Source organism: Melanotaenia boesemani, chromosome 4 (assembly GCF_017639745.1).
Source record: "Melanotaenia boesemani isolate fMelBoe1 chromosome 4, fMelBoe1.pri, whole genome shotgun sequence".
Classification (NCBI taxonomy): Eukaryota; Metazoa; Chordata; class Actinopteri; order Atheriniformes; family Melanotaeniidae; genus Melanotaenia; species Melanotaenia boesemani.
Window position 1 is genome coordinate 7,376,767 of NC_055685.1, and position 19,193 is coordinate 7,395,959.

The 19,193-nt window shown below is 39.8% G+C and overlaps 1 protein-coding gene across 1 annotated transcript in view; it reads right to left on the minus strand.

The window, feature by feature from the left end:
* Positions 1 to 19,193, minus strand: part of LOC121638425 (myosin-9-like) — a 32,933-nt gene extending 13,740 nt beyond the window's left edge. The window contains 27 exon segments of the mRNA XM_041983217.1: positions 77 to 200; positions 295 to 432; positions 538 to 744; positions 878 to 1,009; positions 2,982 to 3,090; positions 3,210 to 3,370; positions 3,460 to 3,529; positions 3,807 to 3,928; positions 4,035 to 4,225; positions 4,492 to 4,606; positions 5,774 to 5,947; positions 6,162 to 6,335; positions 7,964 to 8,158; positions 8,332 to 8,408; positions 8,546 to 8,641; positions 9,227 to 9,370; positions 9,640 to 9,738; positions 9,827 to 9,890; positions 11,290 to 11,382; positions 12,347 to 12,367; positions 12,934 to 13,027; positions 13,870 to 13,897; positions 14,042 to 14,111; positions 14,113 to 14,199; positions 14,295 to 14,435; positions 14,550 to 14,740; positions 19,042 to 19,193. Of these exon segments, the coding sequence (XP_041839151.1) occupies positions 77 to 200; positions 295 to 432; positions 538 to 744; positions 878 to 1,009; positions 2,982 to 3,090; positions 3,210 to 3,370; positions 3,460 to 3,529; positions 3,807 to 3,928; positions 4,035 to 4,225; positions 4,492 to 4,606; positions 5,774 to 5,947; positions 6,162 to 6,335; positions 7,964 to 8,158; positions 8,332 to 8,408; positions 8,546 to 8,641; positions 9,227 to 9,370; positions 9,640 to 9,738; positions 9,827 to 9,890; positions 11,290 to 11,382; positions 12,347 to 12,367; positions 12,934 to 13,027; positions 13,870 to 13,897; positions 14,042 to 14,111; positions 14,113 to 14,199; positions 14,295 to 14,435; positions 14,550 to 14,735 (3,112 nt within the window). The 5' untranslated portion in view covers positions 14,736 to 14,740; positions 19,042 to 19,193.

A 19,193-nucleotide genomic window follows, 5' to 3' on the forward strand; every position in this document is an offset into this window, starting at 1 on the left:
TAAAAAAATGAGCACATAACTTATACTGGAAATCTATTTTAGTAAAATGAATAAAAACTCCAGATCAGAGACTTGCCCTCCAAGTCTGTGATCATGGCTTCGTGTTTATTCTTGAGCTTCTGCAAGCTTTTGGACTTCTCTTCCTCTTCGGCCATGTTAGTGGTGAACTCAGCGATCCTCTCCTCCAGCAGTTTCTTTTCCTAAAATTAAAAAATAAATAGCTTTTTTGTTAATGTGGATGTTGTGTTGACATATTGATCCTGAACGGGTTGAACTTGACCCATTAGGTGAAACCTTGTTAAGTTTGCTGTTCTGGTCGTCCAGCACCATGACGTCCTCCTCCAGTTTCTTTAGCTTGGAATCTGTGGTGACCTTCTCCATCTGCAGCTTTTGTCTGGTTTCTTCCTCCTCCTCCAGCAGCTGCTCCAGATCCTGAATTAACAGCACAAACAGTCTGTTAAATTACCACCTTTAAAAAAAAAAAAAAAAAAAAAAAGTACATCACATCATCCACTCCCTCAGCTGAACTTCACGGACTTTGATGTTCTGCTGCATCGTTTTCCTCTCATTTTGCATCTGGGAGACCCTGTCCTCCTCTTCTTCCAGGCGAGACTCCAGGTCGTGCAGTATGTCCTCCAGCTCCTGCTTCCTGAGGGCCAGACGGGCTCTCATCTCCTCAGCCTCAGCACACAGCTCCGTCTCGGCTTGAAGCTGCTCCTGAAGAGCCAGCTTCTCTGCAGTCAGCTAGCAGAGTGCAAAGTGGTCATTAATCCCCCCGAGGATATACTGCGTGTGATGTCAGGATGAATTCTTGTTGTTTTAATTAACAATGACTAAAACCGATCAAAGTTTAACTTTACTCCATGGTGACTCCTACCTGTTGCTGCTTGGTCTCATATTCCTTAAGCTGCTCCTCAGCCTGCAGTTGTTTCTCCTTCACATTGACCAGCTCCTCTTCCTTAGCCAGCATTTCCTCCTCCTGCCGAGTCACTTGCAGCAGAGGCTTCACCTAAAAAAAAATTAAGATGGTGACTTTCCTGTGGAAGAAATGCAATGACTCCAGACTACCTGGAATTGGGATATTTAAGCAAAAAAAACAGCTGGATTTCATTTGAATGAAAATTAAACTTTTTAAAAAAATGCCTTAAATAATTAGCAAATCACCATAATGATCCATTATAAACCTGATCAAAAGAAAAGAAATTAGACCAAGAACACCATGATCATCATCCACTAAACAGATGAGATGCTTTAAAAAGAAGTAATTGTTTTTACAACTGATGAGCTCAGATTTTTCTAAATTTCTGACAATATACAATAAGATTTCTCAATTAAAAAAAAAAGTGTTGTTATTGGAGGGAACTGGAAATGTTAGTGAGAAAGAGCTGGAAGGAAGTCATGGTTAGACATCAGAGAACAGAAGTTCTTTCTAAAACTAAAAAAAAAATTCCTTAAAAAAACAACACCACCAGATTAGCATTTCAAAGAAATATGCAGATCTATGTATGAAGGTAACTTGCTGTTGAAAAAGCTGTAAATACTCATTCTTTTCGTCCTGTCAACTTTGGCTAAAATAAAAAGCTATTCACATTTTAAATATTTAGTTTTGATAAAAGCTGGTAGCTTCTTTATGAGAGAAGTTATGAGAGCTAAAATAAATAACAGATATCAGAACTGCATCAGAAATGCCTGCCTGAACAAACAGCACATACAGATACATTAGGAATACCATTATTTTCCTTTAACTTAATATATAAATACATAAAAATACATAAATTAGCTGCTTAAATGCATGCTTTTAACTATTAGTGAATAAAAAAGTTTTTATCTGGTATTGTCTAATCTAGCTGCAACCTAACTATTAAGTGTTTTAATTACTTAATTACTCAACTTGTCCTGGTTCACAACATAAGATACAACCCCAGTTCCAAAAAAGTTGTGACACCGTAAAATATAGATGATTTGCAAATCTTAATCCATATTTTATTCCCAGTAGAAAACAAACATATCAGAAGTTGAAAGCGAGATATTTTACTATTTCAGTTATTCACTAATTTTTAAACTGATGCTGCAACACATCTGTAAAAGTAGTTCCAGGGTGATGTTTAACGTTGTGTAGCATCTTCTCTTTTTCTAACAGCTGTCTGGAAACATCTGGAAAGTGAGGAGACCAGTTGCTGGAGTTTTAGGAGAGGAATGTTGTCCCATTCTAGTCTGATGCAGGATTTTAGCTGCTCTACAGTCCTGAACCTTTATTGATGGATTTTTGGTTGCATGATGGTCTAAATGTTTTCTACTGGTGAAAGGTCTTCTGAACTGGACTTCAGGCAAGCCACTTCAGCATCGGGACTATTCTCCTGTGAAACCATGCTGTTGTTTGATGATATTATACACTGTAGATGGTGGGTCTTAAATTGTTCCACAATTGTTAGACCAGTTTTTCTCAGATTGGTGAACCTCTGTCAATCTTTCCATCTGAGAGACTCGGCCTCTCTGAAGTGCTCCTTTTATACCCAGTCATGTTATCTTCCAGTTGTTTCTGATCTGTCCAAATTACTTTTCCAGCCTTTTGTTGGCTCTGTTCCACCTTTCTTTGATCTGTGTTGCTGCCACCAGTTTAAAATGAGCTAATATTTCCCATTAAATGGTAAAATGTCTCAGTTTCAACATCCAATATGTTGGGTTTTTTTTTGTTTTTTTTGTGATTCAAATGTGGGTTAATGGAGATTTGCACATCATTGTAGTCAGTTTTTAGTTACATTTTACACAGTGTCTCAATATTTTAGGGATTGGAGTTGTGTATAAACTTGTTTTGAATCCATCTCCAAACTGGGCAATGCAACACAAATGCTATGCCGATGCTTTAAAAAGCTGTAGTTTGGATCAATACCCCAAACGTCATGGTTTTTCACCATTGTTTCTTTTTGAACATATACAAAGATGTAATTATGAGCAAATTTGACTGTCTTCATCTATCCCACCTTAGTGAAAAGCCTCCACCACTGCCAGTTCCTGAGTTTGAGGTATGCTGCACAATTTCGCTGGATGACTTTCATGGCTGTCAGCTGCTGCTGTCTCTTGGCAAAGGCTCTGGAGTTTTGGGAAGTAAAAAAAAAAAAAAAACAAGTCATCAAGTTGCTTCATTTGCAGTAGAACATAAAAAAAGAAAAAAGATCTGAGGAAACATGATGCATTAAATGACTTCATACTTGCGAGCCACGTGTCCTCTGCACAAGGCCTGGAAGTTGATGATCACATCAGTGATCTTCATGTCCCTCTCCTCCTCCAGGTGGGCCAGGACTCCAGCCCTGAAGAACACTTTACTTTGACCGATGCGGTACAGATTTGAGTCCAACTCCAGCGCTTTGATCTGACACAGAAGATAAAGAACACAGCTCAGAGATGCTGGGAACAATTGTAGATCAGACACAGCTCCTTATACTGACTCACTGTTCTTACCATGAGCACACAGGCCTGCTTGCCGTCCATGAAGCCTTTAGGGATGGCATTCGGAGTGAGGATTTCATACCTAAGACACAGAATTAAATGACAAATATTCAAGCATGGCAGCCATTTGATAATGCTGCTAACATACTCTAGTTTTTTCAGTCCATCAGGCAACACACAAGCTATAAATCATGCATTAGTATGCTGTCGGCCTTTAACCCTTTTCTAATCTTACACATGTAACTGAGCACAAATAAAATGTTTTTTTTTTTCCAAAAACGTTCTGATGAGACTAAAGTAATCACCAACAATATTATACTTTAAGAAAAAAAATATTCTGAAATTCTGCCAGTTTTCACCTCTGTCTGAACTCCTGGAAGACGATGCGGTTGGGGAAGCCCTGTCTGCAGATGCGAATTCCCTCTAAGACTCCATTACACCTCAGCTGATCCAGAACCAGGTGAGGCTCCAGTTTCCCAGCCTGACATGAAGTAACAGCAACTACAGTTAAAACCATTTGCGACCATTCCTTCAAACAGCTGCAGCGTTGCTAAAGAGCAGTTAATGCCTCATCTGCTACTCTGTACCTTCTTCTCATGGTTGGGAATGATGCAGCGGACAAAGTTAGGGTTGGTGTTCCTGAGCGTGGCCATGAGGTTCCCCAGCTGCTCCTTGTACAGCTGGCCTACAGTACGAAACATGCCTTTTCGGGTTTTGAAAGCTCCGTGCGCTGAGTCAGACATTCCTGCCACCTTATCCAGGCCAACAATTCGGTCCACTGTGAAAAGTATTAATGATGTGTTTGAATGTTTTACATAAGGTCTCTTTTAAGGTTTTTTTTTTTTTTTTAATCAAAACTGCCTCTTGGGCTGCTATTACAGTGGCCCCAGAACCATTTTGTCTCCTTCGAAATGCCATTTACAAGTTGAGACTTTCTGATGCAGAAGAAATCTACAGCTCTGAAGCAGGACAAAAGAAATGTCACATCTAAGAACTAACTTAATGTGCAGCTTGTTAACATTTATATTCAATAACACAACTTACCATCTCTCCACAGTTCAGAAGTAAACTTGTCTGTTGACTGGTTAAGCAAAGTGGCCACGCACTCATTCAGGGGATCCATGTTTTTCATCAACCATTCATCTGCCTTGTAGTCCACCTGCACCAGAGAAAATATGTTGAACTAAAGACAATGTTATTTCTCAATCTGATCTATACTGAAGCCCAACATTGCTACTCGTGAAGTTAAAGTTCAATAAACCCTAAATGAGTCATGCAGGTCAATCAGGGTATGCACTTTGTTGCCATCTAGTGGGAAATATTTTTCTTTACACCTAAAGTATGAAATGGTCTGAAGAAGAGAAAATATCCTGTGAGCAGGAGATGATAGAAAGACAACAGGAAGTTCAATAAGCACTGGTCCCAATAAAGAAACGCAGAATAGCATCTCTGAACACTCAAAACATCCAACCTTGAAGCAGATGGGCTACAGCAGCAGAAGAACACACCAGGTGCCTCCTGTCAACTAAGAACAGGAAACTGAGGCTACAATTCACACAGACTCAACAAAACTTGCCTGGTCTGATGAAGCAACATTTCAGCTCAACATTCAGATGTTAGGCTCAGAATATGGTGGAAACAACAACCCTGCCATCCTCCCTTGTATCAATGGTTCAGAATGTTGCTGGTGGTGTAATGTGGGGGATATTTTCTTGGCACATTTTGGGTCCCTTAGTACCAACGTGGCCTGGTTTAACCACCACAGCCTACCTGAGTATTGTTGCTGACCATGTTCACCTCTTTATGACCACAGTGTAGCATCTTCTGATGCTACTTCCAGCAGGATAATGCACCATGTCACAAAGCTCAAATCATCTCCACCTGCTTTCTTGCACATGACAATGAGTTCACTGGACTCCAACGGCCTCCACAGTCACCAGATCTCAATCCAACAGAGCAGCTTTGGGATGTGGTGAAACGGGAGATTCTCATCATAGATGCAGCTGACAAATCTGAAGCAACTGTGTGATGCTGTCATGTCATGATGGAGCAAAACCTCTGAGGAGTGTTTCCCACACCTTGCTGAATGTATGACACCAAGAATGGAAGGAAGGAAGGACGGAAGAAAAAAGGGGCCCAACCTGCTAAGCCAAACCAAACCAAACCCAAACATTTTACGACTGTAACTTATGATAAGGGAAGGAATTTGTTGATTTGACCCAATACAGTTCAGTTTTTTTGAGGGGACGTTCTTTTGTAAAATCATGCATTTTTTGAAAAAAAAACAAAGAAAAAATCTGCTCAGACACAAATGTCAGCATCTTACCTTTCCAGCATAGTGCATAATGCAGAAATCTGAATCATCCTTGAGTTTCTTGGGTTTCTGGAACTTGGGGTGATTTCCCTGCTCCTGAGCTACTTTCTCCACAAAAGACTTGTCTGTGGCTTTGGGGAACCAGCACTCTTCATCAAGCAGAGCCAGAATACCTGGAGGACCAGCCTGCAAGGAACACAGAGGACGACTCATGTCAGTGGAATCATGAGTGCTGTAAGGCCTCAACTTGTACTGCACAACTGTTTGCTGCAGAAACACGAGGAGTAACTCCTGCAGAAGGCTTCAAACTATTAATCTGAGGTGTCACTCCTCTGCAAGTGTTGCATGTCTGATGCCTGCAGAGAAAAAAAAAAAGAAAAGAAAAAGTGAGCCTTCATACAGGTTTTTCAATGAGGTCGATGCAGGGCTGCAGATCCAGGCCGAAGTCGATGAAGCTCCACTCGATGCCCTCCCTCTGGTACTCCTCCTGCTCCAGGATGAACATGGTGTGGTTGAAGAGCTGCTGAAGCTTCTCATTGGTGTAGTTGATGCACAGCTGCTCAAATGAGTTCAACTGCAGGAGTGAAGAAGAAAAGTTTCATTAAAAATGTTTTTTTTAAACTTTCTTTTCATGATAAAATTCTCACTCTCACCTGACTGAAAGTTCAAAAGTCTAAGAAAATAATTAAAGTTTTCATAAAGTGAAATGATTCCAACTTGAAAGATTATGAAAATACTTTTAACCACTAAATCAAACCAGATAACATGCAGTAACATCAGCATGTGAGCTTTGTGAAATTTCACAAATGCACCTTATTAAATAATGTGATGCATTTTGCACATTTACATATCCTGGTCATGTGATATTTTTTTCTGAAATGAGAACCATTTTAATTTTCTCTTATCATTGTGCATTTAATCTCCTTCTGCTGCTAACATTATTGTTGTATTGCATCGTGTTTTATGAGACTGGCATCACCCAATTGCTTCTTTATTTATTTCTTTTTTTTTTTTAAGTCCAGTTGTATTTATTTGTTGTTAATAGAGTGGTGAGGAGGATTTGGTGACATCTAGTGGAGAACTTTCAGACTGTCACTAACTAAAGTACAATAAAAAGCTTTTAAGTGACCATAAAAAAACACACTTTTCTGGATTACCACAGAAACACAGCCGACGCATGAAAAGTTGGCTGTGAAAAAGATTGGTATAATCCATAAATATAATGCATCTAAAACATTATAAATAAAACAATTTGAAGCAAACAGAAACAGCAAAAATATTTACATTTTTTGTCAACAACTAATATTCAAATAAATGAAACTCAATACTTTTATTTCTTTCTAGATCCTTCTTAAAGATGCAGCATGTAACTAAGTCAATGACAGAAAAATTCAATGTACCATTAAAAACATTGGTATCTAATCGATGTACTAAAATAACTAACTAAATAACTAATAGCTTTTTAATTTTCTTAGAGAGACCCATTTGTATCTACCTGGCGTGGGTCCACATACATGGAAGCTGCCATATCTGTGCCACCACTTCTACTACGGTGTCTCAGAATGGACCAAAAACTGTGTGTGAAGTAAGAACCTCTGAGCTTTAAAACTGCAGTACCGGCTTGGTTTGACAGGAGCTAGAGCACTATTTGGGAGAGGTCCTTAAAAGGTCCGCAGAAGACGACAGTACATATGTACACAATGTTGAAGTAGTTACCTGTAGTGCAGTCACTGCTGAACCTGAGGCTACTGGATCCACTTACAGATGAAAACATACATTACGTCTGGAAGAATTTTGACCACTGACAGCCACTGTACATTCACAACTTTACCACTAGATGTCAGTAATTCTTATTGTACCTTTAATGCTACAGGCTGTTACTTATGTTGATGTTTTTGTTCACGGTGTAAAAATGCAGAGTATGAAGTAAGTATAATTTCGGGACATGCAATATGGATGTGTGACACAGTGTACAGCGACACACAGGACTTCGCTCTTTTGTCTGACAGGATTTTGCTGCATGTGAATTTCTGTAACAGGATGAGATTGTGAAGTGAACCTGCTCCTCTAATCTGATTAATCTTTGACACTTCTCTATTGGATGAAGCGTCAAACAGAGTTCGCCCTGAGGACACAAACCCAGAATCACAGGAAATACACTTCCAGTTCAAAGCTGAATCTGTCAACCGATGAACGCCTTACTTCAAAGATCTCAAATCCAGCGATGTCTAGGATCCCAATGAAGGAGGCTCCCTGTCTCATGGTTTTGTCCAGAGCTTTATTGATTCTCACAACAAGCCAGCGGAACATCCTCTCATAAGAAGCTTTGGCAAGAGCCTCCACAGCAAATTCTGCCTGCTCCTGGGTCTGAGCTTTCTGGACGTAGTCCCTGCCAACCTTGAGGAACAACAAGAAAAACAAACTTGAATGTCAGACTAAAGTCATCGTATGGCATCTGTTCATCATCATGGATGAGAAAATGTTTCAACTTAGACAAAAAATGAGATGAGAAACAAATGAAATATTTTAATGTCACTGATTATGACTGAAGTGCTGGCTGCTGTGCAGACCTTGATTCTGGGAGACAGGATGGCTCGTGTGAAGTCTGTCACATTGATGCCCAGCAGGTGACACACTTTCTGGGCAGCTGGGGGAGACAAGGCAAGGATGGCGAGGAGGATGATGGATGAAATGGAAAAGTTCCAGTAAAAGGAGTGAAATAAAGTACAGAGTTACAGAGGAGAGGATGACGAGGATGATGATGTTGTGCCTGTGAGTGTGCACCTGTATCATCAGGCATGGATGCCTGGTCAGAGTTACGCTCCTTCTTGAAAGTCATGTTCCCCAACTGCAGCACGGCAGAGACCACCTTCAACAGACCTGAGGAAGGGAAGAAAAAAAATCTAATAAAATAAAATAATTTTATCAAGGATTTATTTTATCAAGTCTACTGTGGTGGACACCTATTTAAAAGCTGTCCTCTAGAATATGAATGGGTACATTCGTAAATTCTCACTCGACATTAGTGAGTCCTCAAATGCACTGCCAATGACTGAATAAATAAAGACATAATTTGATTAATATATACATAAGTTGTAATAACCTACTTTGCCAGTGATGAACAGAAAATAAAAAATTTTAAAAAAGTTATCATATAAACATAGTCTATAGTTTTTTTTTATAAAATAGATTAAAACAAATAAAAATATCATTAATTATTAAAGTTTACATAATAAATAATCACTGTACATTACTATATAAGTAAAATATTAAATAAATGAATGGGAATTTTAAACATGATAAAATATTTTAAAAAATAAAAATATTTTGCAATAAAAAAAAATATAAAATAAAAAAATTAAATTTAAATGACAGAATAATGTGGAAAGCTACAAGGATGGGGCAGAATTTTGCCATTTGTCATACAAATCTTAATTTGCAATCCTAAAAAAAAAAAAAAAGTACCGATTCTCTCCTCCTCTGGGATGCTCATGATCTGAAAGGCGTCCATGGTTTCTGCGAACATGTCTTTGTCCTGCTGCCCAGGAATGGTCACATTTCCGTTGGACAGGAAACGGTACTTTTTGTAATCCTCCAAACACAAATCAGCTAGATAGTGAGGAAGAAAGAGCACAGTTTGACAAGTGATTGACTGAGAGAGATTTGGGCCTAGTATTCACATAGGACTGCTTGGTTAAGACTTCAGGTGCCTTACACTCATTTTCATTGCCTAACTCAGTCATTTACAAAGCCTTTGAACATGTTGAAAGCTTCCTGTTTAGCAAGCATCTTAAAATGCAATCAATTATTTAGCAACTTCCCTTTATGAGGCCTCGTTTGTTGCATGTGTGCTGTAATAACAGGGTTTGTGTGCTCACAGCGCAGCTTGTCTCCAGCTCCTGACAGCATGTAGTAGAAGATGTGGAAGCCCCTCTCCTCTTTAGCTTGTCTGATGGCTCGAGACTTCTCCAGAAGATCTGACATTTCAGTGAAGGACAAGCCATATTCATACAATGAATAAAAATCTGAGGATACACTGGTGGGCTCCAGGATCACAAAGGATACAAGTTTCAATGTTGGCTCCGACGATGTATCCGTTCACATCGAAGTTGATCCGGATAAATTTCCCCTGAAACAAACAAACCGAAAAAAATCCTTTTATTATAAAGCTATAAATAGTTTTTATTTTCCTATTTCATAAAAACACTTGTATGTACCTGTCTCACTTAACACATATTCAGCTTCGTTACAACATCAACCAAAACTGATGTCAGACTTTTCCTATAAATTGGGACTTGATCCACTAATTTAAAACTATTTTTGTACTGCTCAGATTTCCATAAAAGTTCTAAATAAAATAAAAAGAAGCTTTGTTGTTGTTCACCCTGAGTTTTGTACTTTTCAGCAAATGCAGGGCATTGGTTTTGAAAATTTCTTTCAATGTTACATTTTTTGTTGTTTGCTAACTTTCACACAAAGCATCCGGGTAAGCCAGCATGGTGGACAATGAACTTAAAATCTGTCCATGCAGAATTAAACTCCATTTCCCAATAGTCTGGTGAGTTGGTGTTTAAGAGCAGTGGATTGCAGATGCCTGATTTAGGGGAATATTCATTATCTAATGTTCTTTTCACTTGTGGAGTACCCCAAGGATCCATTTTAGGACCAATGCTTTTCATGTTGCATATGTTGCCTAAGGGATCTATTTTTAGGAAACATTACTTTTCATCGTTTTATTGATGACATCCAGGTCTATTCACCTGTCAAGTTAGACATTAATCTGCTGCAATCATTTCCAAACTAGGTGACCTTAAAATTTGGTAGAAGAACAGTTTTGTTGGCACTTTTGAACCTTTGGCTCCATTATAGTCCATCTGCTGGATAATCAGATATGTGGCCAGTTTTTCCCCCAATTTAGAGAGTTTGCGCCAAGGCAAGGCGTTCCCTCTCCCTTCCTTCATACCTTTACCACCTCTAAACTGGGTACTGTATTTTGTGGTATACTGGTTTACAAATTTGTTGAAGTTTGTCCTTTTAAAGGGTTTGAAAAAGCATGAGCATGTAACTCTGATCTGGGCTAGTTTTGCCTCCTTTTAAGTTGTTAATGGATCGGCTCCTTCTTATTTAAAACAGATCTTATCCATCCCCATGTAAGATCACCGAGGTCAACTAGACAGTTTTACTGAGATGTTCTGAGATCCAGATTGTAATTCAGAGGTGATCTAGGTTTTACTTTCCATGCACACTGCTCAATATGTAAATAACTTCAAATGCTTGCTTTGGTCTCACTTTATTATTCCTTCCTTTCAGCTCGAGTACAATAAATGGCATTTTGTTTGTTTACATCTCCTAACTCTCAGCTATTATGATTTTCTTTTTTTTTTTTATCTATTTCTAAGCTTGTTGGTTGTAATTTTTCATCCATTTTATCTTTTTCTTCTAATTTCTGTTGATTTTAAATGTACTATATGAATAAACTAGACCATTAAGAGAAGTGTAAGAGCCAGTCTGCAGGAGCAACATCTTACAAATCTTGAGGAGTTGTCGTTCTTGACAGTCTTTGCATTTCCAAAGGCTTCCAGGATGGGGTTTGCTTGCAGAAGCTGCTTCTCAAGTTCCCCCTGATAAAGACAAAACAGGATCAAACTCCAGCTAACTTCATCACAGCTCAGGTCAAGCAAAAGTGAAATCTTCTTGTAATGCTGAACAGAGCAATGACATTTTCCCCCCTTATTGGCACAATTTCTGCTGCACTTTAAAAAGAATGACTTCTTCAGGGGATATTTTTGCCCAACTAAACCAACCACACACACACACAGCAAACAATCAAATCTTTCACTTTCCAACACAGTGCATTCCCGCAGAGCAGCAAGCCCATTCAAGCTTAACACCCTGTAAAGCTGCCAATGCAGCCTCAAGCAGCAGAGCACAAAAAGGACAAATGACAGGCATGTTAGCAAAAATATCCCCAAAGGAAATGCATGAGCGCAAACATTATAACAATACCTGCACAATGATGATAACCGAGAGAATAATATAAAACAGCTGCTGGGTGGAGTGGGAAACCTCCAGCTATACCACTGCCTCAGATTAGGTTTCTGCCCAGCTTTTCTAGTGTGTCGCGTACACTTCATTGAGCTCTTATTTGTTTTTCATAGATTACAGAAATTAATTAAGTTGCTTCTCTGGATAGAGCTCAAAGAAAAAAAACTAGGCATTTCTAAGTAAAAGGTTACACACTGTGGTTTTCCAGGGAATCACACGCCGCCTGCTTCTGTACAAAATAAACAAACATGATATGACACGATTTTTAGAAGAAGTGCAGCAGGCAGAGTCTGTTACTTTGAACAAAGCCAGGCTGGAAGCGTCTTTATGCAAAGCTCAGCTCACTGGCTGCAACTTGATATTCATCATGCACACATTACTTGTCTTATTCCTAAAAATCAAAGCAAGTCAGCCAATTTCCCACAAACAATCTGTTTTGAAGCTATAGACCATTTATGAGTGCATTTCCTGCAACACCCATGCAAAGATGAGAATATTTTGGGTTAGTAGGGGCACTTTGGAGCCGGAAGGTGAACTCACATGTGAAAATACAGCACTGCCCTGGAGAAGAGGTAAAAAAAAAAAAAACAATAAAAAAAAAAACAAGAAGACAGAGTTTAACACATCTCATACCAAGTTCAACACACATGTTGGATCATACAAGAAAATCAGTCAACTGATGAGTCAGGAAAATTTTATTTATGAAACATTTCATGTCAATACTTGTAAAACCACTACCAAGATATATGCACACACACACACACACACACACACACACACACACACACACACACACACACACACACACACACACACACACACACACACACACACACACACACACACACACACACAACTGTATTCTGCTTCACTTCTGTCACTGTGCAGTGGAGGAAAACACGTCAGGGCCTGAAACAGGAATGTTCAGCCGCCTCGCAGCTTGTGGTACATAAGTTTACAGCAAAGAGCTAACATGGAAATTTACTGTTGGGGCAAAGTTCGGTAGATACAGGAGAGAGTGAAGAAGATCAGAGGATGAGGAGGGAGGGGCTGGAATTCACCAGAAAAGGGAAAAATACAAGGAAAAAGTGTTTTTTTGTTGTTGTTGTTGTTTTTTTTTTACTAACCTGGTCTTTCTTGGACTTGAAGGATGAAGCAACATGTGCCAAATACTGAATGACTTTCTTTGTATTTTCTGTTTTTCCTGCTCCCGACTCCCCACTGCAAGAGAAACGGAGTTTTAATCAATAAGCAAATAAAGTCATCAGGGAAATGAATTCATTACAATAAAGATTAAATATATTGAAAGCCTAGTTGGGTCAGAGGATGTAATTATTTATCACTCCATGTTTGTTTCTGTATATCTGGATCCCCATTAGCTGCAGCCAACAACTGCTGATACGCTTCCAGGGGTTCATTTGTTAAGGACAAATCAAACATCTATGCACACCAAAATACTGAAATGCCACATTCATATAATATACACACATACCAATGTACACATATGATATGAAAGACTGTCTAAACTCATGTAAACTGATAATATGATAGAACATGCTTATACAAATGTAATAAATGCTGTCATAATATCTAAAATTTAATTATGCCATTTATTTTTTCATTTGCAATTTGGTTGATGATTCCACTTACACTCCTCTATAAAGTAAAAAACTATTTAATAGCATTTCTTTTGGCTTTAGGTGAAGTTATTTTCAGCTGCATACCCAGTGGCAGACACATGTAGATTTATACTGAAATTTAGGTTTTTGTAAAGTATTAAAAGACGCCTTTGATACAGAGATATTGATAAAAATGAGAGTGAGTATAATAATCTGTCTTTGACCAATAATTAATTTGGATTATTGTACATTGTGTTAAACTTAATGTATTACACATGCTGCTTGGCTTTGTAGTAGGTAGGTTGAAGTAGAAAACATCTAAAACATGCAGGACAGAGGCCCTCAAGGACCAGACCTGGACCTGATCTACAAACATTAAGAAGTTGACAACATTAGTCACCTGAAGAAAACCTGATTAAAGGAATCATAAAAAAAGAGACATACGTGCAAAGGATGGACTGATCCTCTCGATCTGTTAGAGGAAGAAAAAGATGTAAACTGAGATCAATATGCAACAGTAACATCAGGAGCAGCTGTTTAACTCTGGTTTCTGTGACAGAAAGCATGCAGCATAACGTATTCCAGCATTTTCACTGTCAGCTGAAGTCAGAAATACCCTGCATCATGCTCCTGTAGGCCGTGTCTGTGATGGCGTAGATGTGGGGGGGCATCTCGTGCCGTTTTTTTGCCCTTGTACATGTTCACGATGTCCTCGCCGTAGATGGGCAGGTGCTTGTACGGGTTGATCACCACACAGAAAAGACCCGAGTACGTCTGAGACACAAGATGTGACGGTTAAAGAAGAACTTGAGTCGAGGACTTCTGAGCAAAAACACACTTCTGTAAAGGTAATAAACATATTTCCTCACATAGATGAGTCCGGAGTAGTATCTCTCCTTCAGGTTGTGCAGCACAGAGGCCTCGTTCAGGCAGGTGAGCTCCGCCATGTCCTCCACCTTGTTGAACTTGGGCGGGTTCATTTTCTGAATGTCATCCTTGTTGACTTTCACCTAAAATTGACATTAAACAAAAAAAACAAAAAAACAAAAACAGTTTGCTCCCTGATGTTGACAGCCTTTAAAAACAACAGCAACTCAGACAGGTGAGGATGTTCTGAAGGGCACCTTCTTGCCAGAGTCGGCCAACTCCACCACACACTCGTCTCCCTTCTCCTCTTTGACCGAACCGGCCTCGAAGCCCAACTTCTCGCTGGGGACCCACACCAGCTTCTTGGAGGCCCAGTCAGCCTGAGCCAGAGGGTCCATCACCGTGCTGCGGTCCCCATACAGGAACTTGTCTGCGTCCGTCATGGTGGCTGCAGGACATAGCAGAGGAGACATTTAAAAACAAAACATTTTATCTAAGAGTTTAATCTATTATTTAAAATCACGACACTCCCATCTTAATAAAAATAAATAAATAAAAAATCCAAAATTAATAAAATCCAAGCTTCACTTCTACCCTTAGAATCATGAAAACCTCTAATTTTACAAACACCAGTACAACAGAAACGTCAGGCTACGAGATGAAGGTGATAAAATAAATCACTTCTTTTGGGAACGCCCTCTATTAAAAATTATTGGCAGAGCTTAAAGTCAAGCATGGAGAAAACTTTGAAAAGATGTTAGTTAAATGTTATATGTTAGTGGCAGACGAAAAGCATCACCAGGAGGAGGCTGAAGGCAGCAGCACCTAAAACTGAGGATCGGACTGATGATATAAATGAGATTTATATGATGGAAAAGTTGACTTTCTCAGACTAGAATTAGATAAATTTAGGAATTTCTGGGAAAACTGGGTTGATTTTTTTTCACCACTGAGCAGATTTTATCCAATAAAAGTAAAATTATGGACCCCTTTGGTTTCTGCTAAAAGAATCAGGAAACCCTCAGTGATCCATATTTGTTCAACCACGATAAGTTTCTAAAGCAGGGCTACTCAATTCGGTCCTATAGGGCCGCAATCCAGCAGGTTTTCCATGTATTCCTGCACCAACACACCTGAGTCAAATTAGGTGGCTCTAACAGCCAATCAGGTTCTACACAATTACTCATTAATTTGACTCAGGTGTGTTGGTACAGGAATACATGGAAAACCTGCTGGATTGCGGCCCTCGTAGGACCGAACTGAGTAGCCCTGTTCTAGAGGAACCTCCGATAACAAGAAGAGATCCTTGTTTCTAGAGCAAGGGTGTCAAATGTATGGCCTGGGGGCCAAAACTGACACGCCAGAGGGTCCAATCTGTTACGGGGAATTTGGTAAAATGTGAAAATTTCAGCAGTGTTTCTCAATCCTCAAGAACTCCCTGCATGTTCTAGAGCAGGGGTGCTCAAGTCCGGTCCTCGAGATCTACTATCATGCAACTCTTCTCCTACACACCTGAATCAAATGGCGGAATTCCCTCATCCACATGTCATTCAGCTCTGCAGAGACCTGGTAACAAGCATTCATTTGATTCAGGTGTGTTGGAGAAGGGATGCATCTAAAAGCTGCATGATAGTGAGGACCGGACTTGGGCACCCCTCTTTTAGAGGTTTCCAACTCCAGCACGCCTGATTCAGATTAATTAACTGCTTGTCAAGTTCTTTGCAAGCCTGTTAATGAGCCATTTATTTCAGTCAGGTGTGTTCAAGAAACATCTTAAACAGTTTTTACACCTTTCAGGTACATGTTCAAATGTGCATATCCGTACATTTAAAATAACTTCTAGCTCTTCACAAGTTAGTCTAATAATAATGTGAAATAGTGAAGTTAACAGTCCCAGGTACCTGTGATTACATGTGTGATTTTGCAGATACATTGTCAAAGCTAAGTTTTAATCCACATGTACAAGTTAAAATATGGTCAAATATAGTTGAAACTGGGCTTATTTTTCTCAAAATGTGAAGGTTGTTCATAATGTTTTCTAAACAAGATAATTTATTAAATGTTAACATCTTCTTTGCATCAAAACAAAAAGACATTTTTGTTTTCGTTATCTATAGGTTATAATGCTGTTATTTCCCTGGTTTGGCCCATTTGACATCAACTCAGATGAGTTTGACACCCCTGATCTAGAGGAACTCAAGTCATCATTGATTTTCCAGATTTGCTGTAATCTGCTGCTAAATTCCTGCAGCTGTGGTTGATTTAAGTTGCCCTTATTCAAGACGCTGCAGAGTTGTTGAGTGACCTGCACAAAAACATTCATGCTCAGGCAAGAACCAGAGTTAGGCTCAAAAGCAACCAGGGGCCAATTAGCATTATTATTTGACTCAGATCTGGATCCAGATTAAACCTTTCTGTCTGCGACAGATTTCAGATGGGAACATTTCTTCTTTGTAAGAAATATAGATTACCAGGAGGCTGTGTAGCAGTTTAACTTGTCAACTGTAAGTTTGATGCGAGTTTCACTTGTTCTGTTACAAAAGGTCAAAACACCTCAAGTGTGACAGCTAAACATCCTTGGAGTCGCTCAGTATCTGTTATTACGGCTGCTCGTGCAACAGTTTTCACTGTCAGTCATCATAAGTCAGGTTACATTCAGGTGTTGGGTTGTTTAACGACTTTTTGCTCCTCGGAGGAGGAGAGTGCCCAGACAAACAAACACATTGCAGCGGTGCAGAGCAGGTTTGGACACATCATCTCTGCAACAGCTGTTTGATCTTCTCTTTTGTATCATTATGAAAATGTTAATCTGAGACTTCAGCAACACAAGAGAGAGAAATGGAGAGAAAACTGTAAAGGTAAGTCACGGATGTCAGTGCTGACCTCTACATCTAAACTACCCCTCTTCGTCCATTCATTCATCCTTTATTCCCCTTCTGGCTAACATTCCTTCCTCAACTCATGGGACAGAATTCCACAGATTCCCAACTCCTGCTCATTATCCACAACCTCCATTCATTCCACAAATTTCCAGAGGTCATAAACATGCAGCTGCAAGTGGACGCATCATTCTGCTTCCTGTTTAGGCTCCAGTCCTGATGGATATCAGAGGAGCGATGCTCTGCAGAGGAGGGGTAGGGGGTTAGGAGGAAGGAATGTCAAGACAAGTCCGGACAAAGAAAGAGATGTCATTTTATTCCAACCACACCCTGCAGAACACTCATCTAATAAAAAGCCCCACCATCTGGATTCTGCTTTCACCACTCAGCATCTCATATAGAAAGAAACTGACACTTAATAAGAATATCAGCACTCTGTTACAAGACATTTCCATGCCACGGCATCTATCCAGCTCAGAAAACACACTCATTCAGAGGAGCTGCTTCCTTCGAGGCTTAGAAAGGACGATCAGAAAGTGTGTGCACTGAGGGAGATAAAGACACACGTCAAACACAGAGTGTGTGTGCATGTTTACAGAGTGAGGGATAAAGGGATCAGTGCAGGCTCTCCTAAGTCCATTATCTGCTCAGACCTTTCAAGATCAGTGGAGGAGGAACACACTGATAGTTCTGTTTTTAATGAGCAGCTACAGAAATATTAAAGCAACATGCATTTATAATTAGTGTGTAAGTGGCAAGTACATAATTAAAATAAAACCACTGAAGCACCACAGTGACATTCACATGAGCATGTCCTTCCTGTTAAAACCACCCATGGACCAACTTCCTGAGGAAGTTGCACAAACTACTTCTATACTTCAGAAATGACAAACAGGAGCTGCTCTAATCTTCTTCTGCACAGACATGTTTAATCTTCGGCACGTTTTTCAGCAGCATCTCTGCTCTCCTGTTCTTGGCTGCCAGTCAATCCCCGCTTTATTCGGGCTTTTACCCAACCTAACACACCGAGAACAAGCCCTGGCAGCGGGAGGCGGCTGCTTATACGACACCACACGGACCCATGAGAGGGTGAATGTGTGGTGAATCAGAGGATGTTTCTGAAATGTTCGGGGTCTGGAGTGGACGAGGAGCTGCATGGACAGGGTGTGTCTGCAGCACCTCCTGTATGCTGCGGAACCAAAAAGAGGAACACAATCATAACTTAAAGGACACATGTTTAGAGAGAGATGCCTCAGCTGAGGCAACTTGTTAAAGATGCCCCCCTTTTGTGTCTGCATTTTCATAACCTGAGGGTAGACACGCTGCACTTGGATGTGTGCACAGCTTGTTTTATGACTTTAAAGAGGCTCATCTCCCACAAAAAGCACTTGAAACAGTAAACGCCTCACATTATGCATTTGTTTTCCTACTAATGTCACTTTAAAAATGATTATTTATTGGTAAACAAAAGAAACACACGGGATAAATAAGATCTGTAAATAAGAACAAATCTTCTTTACCTCTTTTAAACTGAAGTGCTCCTTGTATCCCTAATAAAAACAACAATAAGGGATTTCTGGTTAAACTAGTTTTACAGATATAGGGCAAAATGGAAGTGGCCATAAAGTATGTCAGTCCAAGGTTTGCAGGACAGTGTTGTTCTTTTGTTTGTTTGGTGTTTTTTTTTTTTTTTTTAAACTGATAATCGAGCACAGTCAGGTTTGAAGGCTGATATCACCTGGACCAGGTGTGACACATCTCTCATCTTTAACTTAAATCATGTACTGTTGCATTCAAGTGCCACCCAGGTCTTAATCCTCTCACCTGCATGAAAACAATTATGGGAACACACAGACACACACACACACACCTGGTTTTCAGCTGCAGGCACTGTAGGTGAGCTGATCCCGTGTCCGTGTTTCAGCAGCTCAGTCCTGCTGGAGGCGACGACACTTGGTTCCCAGACCAGATGAAACCTTCACTGCCGCGGTGTCTTCAGTCCAACTGCTTGCGAGAGACTCT